General features: G+C 55.2%; 1 protein-coding gene across 1 annotated transcript; it reads left to right on the plus strand.

Moving 5' to 3' along the window:
- The first annotated feature begins 1,114 nt into the window (after positions 1–1,114).
- Positions 1,115–12,170, plus strand: AMH (anti-Mullerian hormone). Its single transcript, XM_074939513.1, has 5 exons — positions 1,115–1,989; positions 5,459–5,637; positions 8,678–8,801; positions 9,211–9,394; positions 10,567–12,170. Exons 1-5 carry the CDS (start codon positions 1,362–1,364, stop codon positions 11,483–11,485), a joined length of 2,034 nt encoding a protein of 677 aa, XP_074795614.1. The 5' UTR covers positions 1,115–1,361; the 3' UTR covers positions 11,486–12,170.
- The last annotated feature ends 119 nt before the right edge of the window (positions 12,171–12,289 follow it).

Below are 12,289 nucleotides of genomic sequence, written 5' to 3' on the forward strand. Positions count from 1 at the left end.
GGCTGTACAGTGATTCTGTCTGCAAACTTACGTGGCTTGTGTCTGACAGCTGTGGGCAAGGTCAGCGTAAAGTAGAATTTTGAAGTGGACAAACGTATTTTTAAAATGAAAATTGGCTAATGGAGCGATTTTATTTTTTTATTTTTTTAAAACTTGTGGAACAATAGTAAGAGGGACTTCTCTTAAGATGAGCTGGTGGTCAGCCGGTACTCTGAAGCCTGTATCTTAATAGACACAGATTCAAGCCACAAAGGCTATCAGGTTGAAATATCATGCCCTCAGATGGGCTGGAGGCACTGTCACTTGTGAGTCTCACAGTAGAGGAGAACTCTGAGCAAACAAGCCCTTTGGTCTATTCCCAGACCGTGGTCTCCAGCACTGCTGCAGATTGAGAGTCCTTGTGCTGTGTCTAGCTCATGAGTATGGCACACAGGCCCTGTGAACCAACAGAAAGGTCTGGCTGTGTGTTGAACTTGGAGTTGAAGACCCAATTACCTTTTAAAAGCCTGTGGGCATCAGATTTCCATGGAATAGATGTGGGGGCCAGCCTTAGCCATTTGGTACTGTTGGTATCAGAGAAGGTAAAAAAGGAGAAGTTCCAGTAGGTGTTATAGCCCAGTGGGGACAAGCTATTGTCGGATTGTTCCCTATGTTCTCTAATCCAGTCCAGTTCTTGCCTCAAGGTCTGAGGCTTCCATTTACTTCCCTTGGGCAACCCCTTCCTGATGCTCCTGCAGAATGAAATATTTTATGACCCGAGCACTGAGTTTTTTGGGAGGAGTTGGAACAGAATGTGAGTCTTTATGAGGTGACCTCTCTAAACTGTCTGCAGAATGGAAGAGCTGGTGCTCCCAATAATCAAGGGAAGCTTCTCCGTAGAGATAGCTGATCAGTCTGAACCTACCTTCTCTCAATTTCTTCCCATTACCCTTACTTATACTCATTCCTTCCAGTCTAACCAATTCTGACCCCCTGGATGTTTCAAGTCCTAAGAGAAAAGTCTACCAATCCCAGTGAAGATTCAAGCCAGACTGGCTTTTTTTTCTCCCCACCCTTCTTTAAAAACATCTTAAGTCAAGGACAAGCATCCCTACAAATAAGGTAAACAGCTTTAATTTTATAACATTTCCAAGCGCTAGATGCAACGCCAAAAATAGAACAGAAAAACTCCTTTGAATCGGCCCTCCCTCCTTTATAGCACATTGGCCTCTGAATTTTTCTCAAGGGAGGTGTGTTCTGCATTGTCAACCCAAGGTCACTTTGTTTGAACGGGAGATGCAGTCCTCCCCTTACATAAGTGTTTCGAGGGATGCACTCGAGTAACTCTAGCCTCGGAGTTTAGCGCTGCTCAGAGCTGGAACATGAGGCCCGTGCTTGGAGTGGCTTTGCTGTGCCTGCTGCTGCTCCTCCCCTCGGCTGCTCTGCCTAGAGAAGGAGGCGTTGGGGGAGGACTTTCACCTGCGGAAGACCTGGAAATAACCTTTTCAAAGGAGTTGGGACTTGGAGAGGAGCAGAGAGAAAAGGAAGACGAGCGCGTATATGAAGGAGCAGAACCCAACTTAATGGCATTAACGTCCAAGGCCACAGCTGCTACTCATCTTCTGAAGAGTGACAAGCCAGGAGATGATGCCAAAGGAGCAAAATGCCGTCAGCTCATCCCTGAGGAGGCAGTTTTCCCAGTTCTAGGGTCAGATTCCAGCCTGCCCCCTTGGCCCATCGGTGGGCTGGAAGGGCCAGTGTGCATGGTGAAAATGGGCAGGAGGTACGGCTTGGGACAGAGTCACTTGGAAGTCGTGGGGGTCCTTACCAGCTACGAAAGTGATTTCCTCAAGGTGGTGAGACGTTCAAGCTGGAATCAAGGCCAGTTGGAGACCTTTGGGATCTGTCCTGCTGGGGAGACCCATTCTGCTCTCCTGTCTCTGAAACACATCAGTGCTCACTTGGCTGACCCAGGGGAGAACAGGTTCCTTGTGCTGCATCTTGAAGAAGGTATGTGCTAAGAGAACCCTGAACTGACCTACAGGTTGAGAGAGATGCTCAGATACCATGTTGATAAGTGTGGTATTACCCTGCAAATATTGCTTTGCACACCAAAGAGAGGGGTTGGTAGAGGATGAAGTGGGGGAGGGAAGGAGAGTTCCTCTCTGAGTAGAAATGACCTAATCAGTATACAGAGAAGCAGCCGTGTTAGTCTGTATTCGCAAAAAGAAAAGGAGTACTTGTGGCACCTTAGAGTCTATGCTCAAATAAATGTTAGTCTCTAAGGTGCCACAAGTACTCCTTTTTCTTTTTGCTAATTAGTATAATAAACTTCCCATTTGTCTTTAGCCACCATCTGAATTGTGGTGATCACCTCGAGTGTGTCCCCATCCCTAACAACCTCCTATCCTCTGCTGTGACTTCCAGTGTTGCTCGGTTAATGGACTCCAGCACTGCGCTTGTTCCCGGCCTTCAAGGGCCGTCTCACTGGTTCCTCCAATATTTACGGTAAAATCCAAAGGATCAGTTTAGACCATGTTCTCTTATTGGAGAAAAGAGGGGGGAGAGAGGATATGTTCCTAAAGGTGGCAACAATGTTCTTGCCTGCTCTTAGCAGTGACCCAGTTCATAGGAGCTCTTCATACCCCAGCGGTGGACCTGGCATAAAATCCTAGAGAGAGCCAATTGCTGAGAACAATTCACTCTTGTTCTTTCCTCAGTAGTGTCGATCTCCTGTGTAATGTCTCCAATCCTGTTCTTGAAGCATATCTCAGTCCTTGCTGCCAGGGTGAGTTTGCCTGTGTAAAAACCCTGCAGTTCCTCCTTTGCAGTACATGGCACGAGGACTCTTAAGCAGGCAAATGTGAATGGATCTGTCCAGGTGTAGCCACCCTGCACGCTTACCCTGGGGTGGGTGTGAGGAAAGGGCAACATTGAGAGTCTCCTAAATCAGTCTTTGGCCCTGTTTGCCCTGGCAGCCAAGTCTGTGTCTGAGGGATCTCTTGCCAGCAGCGTTCTAGCATGGGCAGGGATTTGACCTGGCTGAGAACTGTGCTAGTTAAAAAGGGTGAACTTTCTTCCCACTCCCCTACACCCACCTGCCAGCCTACAGCATATTTAAATATATAACTTAGTACTGGCTTGAGATGGTCAGATTAGATGATCTTAATGGGCCCTTCTGGTTTTGAAATCAGTTTAGTCATATGCAGCCACAATGTCAGTGTTCCCTCGCTTTGCTTCTCCAAGTCAGGGGTGGGATCATGTCCATGGAGGAAAAGGGAATTCAGTCTCCAAGGCGCATCCATTTTTTTTTGGCCTGTCTGCTCTGGAGCTGGGTTTTGTTCCATGGATGCCTGCCTGGCATCCCTGAGCACCCAGCAGCTGTTGAAAACTCTGCTGACTTGGGCTGGGTTTGAACCAGCAACACAGAGCTGGATAGCGCTGGCCCTGGTCGGCAGTGCCCCAAGCTATCCAGTTCATCCTGAAGCATGACTTTGCATTACTGTTCTCAGACAGAAAGAAATCTTGGGCATACTTGGTGAGAGAAACCACGCGATAACTGCTCCCAGGACAGTTGTATTTCATGTGCATGGCTCTGAATAATCTGTTAGTTCTGGCTGGGGGAAGCTTCCCAGGGCCTGCAAAACAGCAGACCTCTTTTGCTGTTAACCATTTTTTGTACCTTTTTAGTGAAAACAAATTTGCCCCTCAAGTTAGCAAAATGGTGCCCCCTAAGCATCCAGCCATATTTTGCTGTAGTATCACTTGCATTTGCTAGTTAGCACTAGTCATGTCACTTAAGTAATGCAAAGTTAAGGACGTTCTTGCAAAACCAGGTTTACGGAGGCTGCGTGGCTTGTTGGATTGAACAGAGGCCTGGGAGTCAGGACCCGTTCAATTTCATCTTGGCTCTGATGCCTTTCCTAATGCTCTGATCTCTCCAGGATCACCACACCCAGCACCACTGTAGTCAAGCTCCTGGCCGGACTCAATGGCACGAGTCACTTAGCCCAAGCTGGTACCCAGCAACTGAGGGGCCCCAAATCAGTGGCAGTTTCTAAACGTTTTTGGTCTTAAACTCCCTCTGAAGCGTCTGGCACCGGCACTGCAGGGAGACAGGATACTGAGGTAGATGGACCATTGGTCTGACTCAGTCTGGCTGTTCAGATGTGGGCATCACTCCTCCCACTCCAGCCCCCTGGTCCCTGCTTTTGAAGAGGCTGTAGCTTCTGATCCAGGATGTGCATTTTGCCAGGGCGGGTTATCGTTAGGATGAGCAATTCACCTTGCTCTGTGGCTTGGAGAGCTTTGAATGACTTCCCCATTACTGCTTCTCCTGCTGCCTCCTTTCTAGGGACTTCCTAAATAAATGCGTGGTGAGCCCCACAGGAATCAATGGTAGGATCTTGTGCTCCTCTTAGAACAGCTTGTTACAGGACTAGCTTCTGCCAGAGAATGCATTTCTGATGTCCTCCAAGTGCCTTATCCCATCTCCTCGAAAGACCTCCTGCTGTGACCGATTTCAGGAGGCCACACACACACTTATCCCGGATGCTGCTGTGGGTATGGAGAGCCATCAGCAGGAGGAGTGAGAGCCTGGAGAAACTAGACAGGTCAGAGTTTGAAAAGGGGGAAGGTTTCAGTCTTGTAATGAACTGGGTGCAGTGTGTGGGAGAGTCTTCTAAGGGGCAGGGTCTGGGCTTTCGAAGCAGGAAGATCTGGATTCTGTCCTCAGTGCTACTGAGAAGTGCAGGCTGGACATAGTGTCCAGCACAGTGACAGCCAGGATGTGCTCATTGGAGGGCATCCCACTGAGCCCAGAGACACAGGGAAATTGCCCCTTGCTGCAATGTGTAGGTACAGCCAGGATTTGTTAAAGTGGCACCTGGCTTGATCTTGGCTTGGAACAAGGGCGGGGCAAAAATGTCCTGAAATTCCATGCTGTGGGCAGGGCAGCAGGAACAAATACCTTCTAATGCCTCCAGTGGACAAAGGGCTGGGGTAGATCCCTGTGGCAGCCCTGAAACCAAAGGAGCCTAGGAACTGGCAGTTCAGACAGGGATCTATTCTGCTCATTATCCTGGCTCCAGCAGTAGCCAGGGCCAGCACCAGCTGCTTCATAGGAAGCTGCAATAATCCCAGCAGTGGGTGGCGATAGAAAAACCTGCCTATAGGGAAACTTCTTCTTAATCCCTGGCAGTTACCGATTGTCTTATGCCCCGCGACAGGAAGGTTTATAACTCTAATGGTTTTGTTTTCTAGCTAGTGCCAGTGTGGATTCCTCAGCCATTATCACAGTCTGCCTAATCCCTTTTTTTTGTTTTTTTTTCTGGGTTTTTTTGTGTGTGTTTGTCCCTTGAAATGCTCGGCCTCTGACATCTTATGTCCAGGAGTTCCACAGGTTACCTGCATGCTAAAGGTGTATTTCCATTTACCCAGTGAGAGAGTCATGCTGTTTGTGTTGCCTTTTCTCTGGCAGTGAAGTGGGATGCTGAGACAAAGCTCAGGTTTAAGCTGGCTTTTCAAGAGGACGTGGGGCGGTCACTTGGAGAGCTCCAGTCTGCCTTGCTGGTGTTTTATCCTGGAAGCAGGGAAAGGAAGGGCAGCAAAGCAAGAGAAAAGCTCCTGGCAGCAGGAGAAGGGCTGCACCAGAAGCAGGTAAGCAGCTGCCCACGGCTGGCTTTCTTTATCTGTGCCCAACTGCTGTGCACAGAGCAGGCACAGCTGAGCAGTGGCAGGGCATGCTCCCCCCCACCAACATGCCTCGTCCTAGATCGCTAACAGGGCTCAGTCTCCGCGACCCAGTCAATCCTTGGCCCTCTCTGCTGCTCGCAAGTAGCATCTGCCGTGATGGGGTTTTTTGCAGCATAGATCCCCACACTAGAAGCTGGATGGGGACCTGGCACAGGCAACCAACCAAGTAAGCATGTTGCTTTAGGTTGCATAGATCACCTTGAACCCTAACTTTTATTTTATTTTGTGCCATGATTCTGGTGCTCACCCCTCCACCATCCCCTCCATGGATTCTCTTGGAGTCCCTGATGTAGCAGGTGGAGATTTGATGTGCCCCGGTGTTCCTGTAGGTGGCGCTCTCATCCCATCCTCTAAACCGAATGCTGTGGGAAAGAGAAGGGAACAGGCATCTCTGTGTGCAGCCAGAACTTCCCATGCTCCTTGGTGAGGAAGGCAGAGAGCTCTCAGCTTCCAGGGCGGGGGCGTTGCTCGCTATCAATTCATCACCCACTCACTGGCCAGCACTGCCATGCTCCAACCTCTCTAGCATCAGCGTACCAGGCTGTGTCCAGCAAGGAGAGGCAGGGGTTACTCCTGGCTGCGGCACCCCATGTAACCAGGCAGCAGGGGCAGATGCACCAGCGCTGCTTGCCTGCTGCTCTGTCTCCACATGAATCCGCTGAGAAAATGCATCCAGTTGCCTGAGCTGCGAGTGGCTCTGCTCTGAAGGGCGACTGTAGAAACGGCCCCGTAGGGCTCTGTCTATATTGGCTGTTGGGGATTCCAGCTCGAATGTGCTCACTTCTCGTGGGGCATGCGGTGTCATTGAACTCGTAACGACAGCCCTGGCTGGGCCATCAGCAAGGAATAACACTGGCCCCTCTGTATCTAACTGCATGAGCTAAAGGACCAGTTTTGTTGGCTGAAGCAAACTCATAACTGTCTGTACATGTTATCCTCACTGAAGGGGGACACAAAGCCACACTGGTCCCTGGCATTACACCTGCGGACTCTAGCTGGGCTCGAGTACCAGAGCACCGGACTCTGGTGCTAAAAGCAGCCCTGTAGACGTTCAGGCTCTGAAGCCTGGCAGGGGCGGTGAGGGGGCTTCAGAGCCTGAGCTCTGGCCTGAATGTCTACAGAGCTGTCTTTAGCGCTGGACTTGGAGCGTGAGCCTGTAGAACTGGGCTCAGACTCAGGGCCGCGGGCTGCCATTTGCCGTGTAGGTGTATCCTGCGAATGACTCTTTCCCTGTCTCACCTGGCCTGTCACCTGTGGTAAGAGTCTACGGGCCAGATTCTGTCCTTGGTGACAACGGGGTTGAATAGGAGAAACGAAAGGCTAAACTTGGCCACGCAAGGGGAATCTAGTACAGTTCCCTGGAGGATGCACATGAAGGACTAGACTCCAGTGCCCTCTCCTGGAGCTGGGCTGGCCTGGCAGCGCTAATGGGAACAGACTCTGGTGTCTTCTACAGCTGGGCCGATTGGGCTCTGATATACACACGGGGCAGAGCTGTTGAATAAGGATGAGGCGTTTTAATGGTCACTTTTCAGAGCAGAAGTGCCCACGAAGGGCCGGATTGCCAAGAGCTCAGCCGCCATATGGGCACTAGAAAAATCTGGCCACTTATTGAAGTGCTTTCCCTCAAGCAGTTCTGCAGCAGAAAGGTGTGATGGGGGGCAGTGCCCCCTACAGGCACACCTTTGCCATCTCACTTTTTTGCAGGAACCATCCCAGTGAATATTAAACCCCCTAACCTTGGTGCCTTCTCTCTCAGCACGGCCACTCCCTGAACATCTGAGAGCCAGGATTTGTTTATATCGCTGATGCAAACCAGGCTGTCACAGCTGATCCCACTACAGGAGATTCAGCCTTGTGCATCTGCTGGATTTCAGCTCCCAGGGGGAGTGCGCAGCCAGCTGGGTAGAACGGCTCTGCACATGTGAGCTGAGCCTGTTTGAGGCTGAACCACTGAAAGGAAAAAAATACAGAGACAGCTAATGGCGTTCTGACGGTGTCCAGCCAAATCTTGTAGGGGTTTGCCCTGTGTTGGGGAAGGAGTGAATACAGGAGCCCTGTCGGAGGCAGTGGCAAAGCTCCTGTTGCCTTCAGGGGGGCAGTAAGGGACCTGTGCTGGAGCAGGCACGTGAGAGCGCTCCCTCGGGACACACTGGAGCGCTGGTCAGGCTCCTCTGGCATAGAGCTGCCCACGGCTGGAGCAGGCAGCTGCTCGCCTTCAGGGGTCTGCCACCCAGTCGGCTGCACAGGGAGAATCCCACGCAGCTTAGAAGCTCCCTTGTTTGTTTAAATCTGAACTTATGACCAGGCCCCAGGCTAGGTGGGCTCCGCGTCAGCGTTGCCAGAATGGCGGGCTGGGGGCAGCCCCCTGAAGGAGCAGGGGGAAAGATTCTGTGGCTGCTGCGGCCACTGCTACAGACTCTGGGTCTTTTCCTTTCCAGCATCTCCCAGTGCTGAAGAGAAATGGAGCCCCACCCCCTCCGCCCCCGTTCCCTTTTCTGATCTGTTCCCCAGGGGCATGGCCCTGCCTGCCCCCTCTGATCCCTGCAGCCCTGGGAGCAGCTCAGCAGATGCGCTGATAAGCCCGAAACAGCCAGGAACAGATTGTAACTCTGCCGTCAGCGTGTAGATCCCAGAAGGAAATGGACAGAGCTGCCTTTGTAGCCAGCAAGGCCTCTGGTTTGCAGGCAGGGGGAGATCCAGACCAGACGCTGCCATTCCCCTCCAGCTCCCGAACACTCAGTTACCGCCAATTTATATTCCTTCACGCTTGGCTGCTTGGGCCTCTGCAAGCCCATCCCCTGGGTACCGTCTGGGCCTGCTGAGCTCTTGTCCCACGGTATGGGGTGAGCCAGGCAGGGATGGGTTCGTGTGCAAAGGGTCGCCCCCATCGGTCACCCCTTCCGCTCTCCTCCGCCTCACCGGGGCTCCGCTCTCTCTGCAGGCTCTCTGCCTCTCCAGGGACACCCGGTACCTGCTGCTCGGGGCCTCGGTGATGTCTGCCATCCGTTCACACAGGCAGCTCAGCTTCGACGTTTCCTTGGCAATCCGGCGTCCTGGTGACGGAGGTACTTGAGGGGTGCCCCTAGGCAGCTGAGTTCTCTGATGGCAACTCTTCCTAAGAGGGCTGGGGGGCCCGAAGCCCACTGGGGTCTCAAGCGTCAGTGGGGGGGGAGGCATGATGGCAGAGGTAGCTCTCACTGACTGCCCGCTGTATGCAAACTGAGGGGTTAGCCGCGTAGGCAGCACAGCCTAGGGGTTAATGCGGGGGAGTGGCAGCCCAGACTCCTGGGTTCTATCCGGGGCTCTGGGTGACCTTGGGAAAGCCCCATCATTTTCACCCCCAGCTGTACTGTGTGGACAACTCTGGGCTCCACCCCAGGGGCTGGGTGGGTGTCTCGGGAGGGCACCAAGCCCCTTAGTGGGAAGGCGCGTGCTGCTGATTCCCTCTTCTCCTTCCTCTCTGCTCCCTGCCAGGCTCCCTCCTGCCCCCCCTGGAGGCCCAGCAACTGCTCTTCGGTGCAGACGAGAAGTGTTTCACCAGGATGACCCCAGCCTTGCTCTTGCTGGTGAAGCCGCGATGCGAGGAAGACGCCCCGTCCCGCTCTTCCTTCCTCTCCGTGGGCGGTGTGCTGGAGACGGTCCCTTACCCGCAGCCCAGGTGTGTAGGCTTTTGGGATGGAAACGGGGGCAGGTGACTGGGGGGTCTCCCCAGCTGAGTGATGGGTGGGAGGGGAGCATCTGCCACTCAGCTGGGGAGACCCCCCAGTCACCTGCCGTCAGCTCCGAGCAGCTCCGCCTGCCCTAGCACCCCGGCTTTGCCCCTGGGGTTAGAACTGAGTCAGTGTGTCTGACGTCGGAGGGCATGGGGGGCACCCGATGGACCTGGGGCACAAGAGGCGGAGTCCCAGAAGACAGGTTCTTTCTGGGCTGTTCTCCACGTCCAGGGCTCTGCAATGGGTTGACTTCTTTGGGGGCAGCCCAGTTACATGCCGAGGGCATTTCTGAAGATTTGGGGGCGGGGGGGGGAGCCAGGGGCTGACGGCTTGGGAAAGGGCTGCCCCCAGCTCTGAGGGAAGCTTGTTCCCCTCTGAGGGCCATGTGAAATGAGTTGGGTGGTTCTCAGTCTTGTTCTTGGGAGACCTGCCCTCCAGCCTGTCGCTGTTCCAGCACAGAGTCCCAAGGGACAGTGAGCCCCGTAGATGGTGCCATGGGAGGGGGGCATGGGTGGGAGGATCGTGCGGCTGCACCTGCTCTGTGGCTAGTGCTCTGCTCCGGTGGCTGCCAGCTGGGCACCATTTGCCAGCACTGAGCTCCCTGTGGGCCACGAAGAAAGTCACTCGGGCTCCAGCCCCACAGCATTCCTGGGTTGGGAGACCTCTCCAGTGCAGAGCCCGGCAGGGGGCGTGGACGTGCTTGGAGACTGGGTCAGGCAGAATGGGCTCTGCAGTGCCTGTGTTAGGGGCCGAGCCCTGACAATGGCATACAGCAGGAGTGGGGCAGGGAGTGCCAGGCCCTGCAGTCGGTGCCTTGCCCACTGGGAGAGGGGAAGCCCCTGTGCCCATTGTGTGTGTGTGTGTGGGGGGGGGGGGGGTTGGGCCCTATGGGGGAGAGGGAACCCCCAGGCCTGTGGCTGGGCCCATCGCATAAAGGACCCTTTGTGACCCGGTCTGTGCCTCCCTGGCAGCTTGCCCACGGGGGGAGGGGAAGCCCCTGTGCCCATTGTGGGGGGGGGGGGGGCTGGGCCCTATGGGGGAGAGGGAACCCCCAGGCCTGTGGCTGGGCCCATCGCATAAAGGACCCTTTGTGACCCGGTCTGTGCCTCCCTGGCAGCTCGCCCACTGGTGGCAAGGCCGAGGAGCCGGCCTCTAATGCAGCTGCTGGCCAGGCCGATGCTTCATCCCCAGCGCCCGACAGCCACGACCAGTTCCTGGGCAGCCTGACCAGGTTTGTCAGCAGGGTCCTGAGCCCCTCAGGGGAGCCGCCTGCTGCCTCCGGCCTCCACCACTGGCTGGACTTCAAGACGATGGAGATGCTTCCTCACCAGCTGCTCAACCTGTCGGAGCAGGCAGCCCTGGAGCGGCTGGTGCAGTCGGACGAGCCCCTGGTGCTCCTGTTCCCCCAGAACAGCCAGGCCCTGCTGGAGCAGCAGTTCGGGCACTGGCGGTTGGAGGGCAGCCTGCTGCAGCTGCTGCTGGAGAAGTTCCAGGCTGTCATCCAGGAGCTGAGGGAGATCCCAGCCTTTCAAGCCAACACTGACCTCTTCCAGCATCTCCTGGCCTTCTGCTATTACCCCCTGGGGTCGGGCAGCAGCGACCCCAGGGAGCTGCCCCGTGGCCACCGGAAGCTGCACACACTGCTGCTGCTCAAAGCCCTGCAGACGGTTCGCGCCCACTGGCAGGAGAAGAGGAAGGTGTCCCGGCAGAACCGCAGCGCTGGGCCCCAGGCCTGCTGCCGGCTGCAGGAGCTGACAGTCGACCTCCACTACGAGAAGTTCATCATCGTCCCCAAGAGATACATTGCCAACAACTGCGAGGGCCCCTGCCGGTTCCCGCTCTCCACCCGCATCCCCGACTACTCCTCCCACACGGTGCTGCTGATGGGCATGCAGGAACGGGGCGCGCCCCTCCGGCGCAGCCCCTGCTGCGTGCCAGTCAAATACTCCGACAAGGAGATCATCAGAATCACCACGGAGGGCATTCAGGTCACGATGTTCCCCAACATGGTGGCAGAGGAGTGTGGCTGTCGGTAGAGACGCCCGGCCTGTCCCGTCTCTCCCTGGCGTCCTTTGGCCTTCAGAGCTTGGAGGGAGGCGACTGAGCTGAGGCTGGGGCCTGGGCTGTTGGTACCACAGCTGCCTTTCCCCAGCAATACTGGCTCGTTGTTTCCCTCTGGCCCTGGTAGGTTTATGGGCCCATCGCGCTCCAGGAAGCTGAGGGCAGCCCCAGGCGTGTCTGCCCCCCTGGGCCCACAATGGCAGCAGAGCGCAGGGGCGGTGCAAGTGACGTGTTCCTGGAGCTCAGAGGGCAGCAATAGGCCAAATCTGACCCCTCACCCCCACCCCCTCTCCAACTTTGTTAGAGGTGGAATGTGGAGCGGCCGTGGTGGGCAGCAGCACCCCGGCCCCTCCCTGCCTGATGCTTGTATGTGCAGTTATTTATCAATATCTTATGGTTTCATTTCCCACATTTAGTGCTGAGTGTGCTGAGGGCAGGGGACGTCCTGGGGGAAAATCTGTAACTGGGGGAGGGGGAGTCTGTCTGCATACAGGAGATTGATGCAAACATGCCTGGGCCACTGATGGATGCCATGGGCTAGGTCGGGTGCTGGGCTTTGCACACAGGCCACTTCATCATGAAAGCAGAGATTCAAAGCCTGTGCTGAGAGGCAGTGCTAGGGTGGGGGTCCAGGGCTGGCATAGCGGGGGCCCAGGGAAGGCTGGGAGATTGGGCTGGTGGAGGACGGGGTGCCGCAGAGCAGGTGTGTGGTGCATTGGGAGGGCAGGGCTGGGATCAGGCAGGGGTGCTGCAGGCCAGCCATGAGGGGCATGGCACTG

The sequence above is a fragment of the Natator depressus genome, chromosome 25 (assembly GCF_965152275.1).
Source record: "Natator depressus isolate rNatDep1 chromosome 25, rNatDep2.hap1, whole genome shotgun sequence".
NCBI lineage: Eukaryota > Metazoa > Chordata > Testudines > Cheloniidae > Natator > Natator depressus.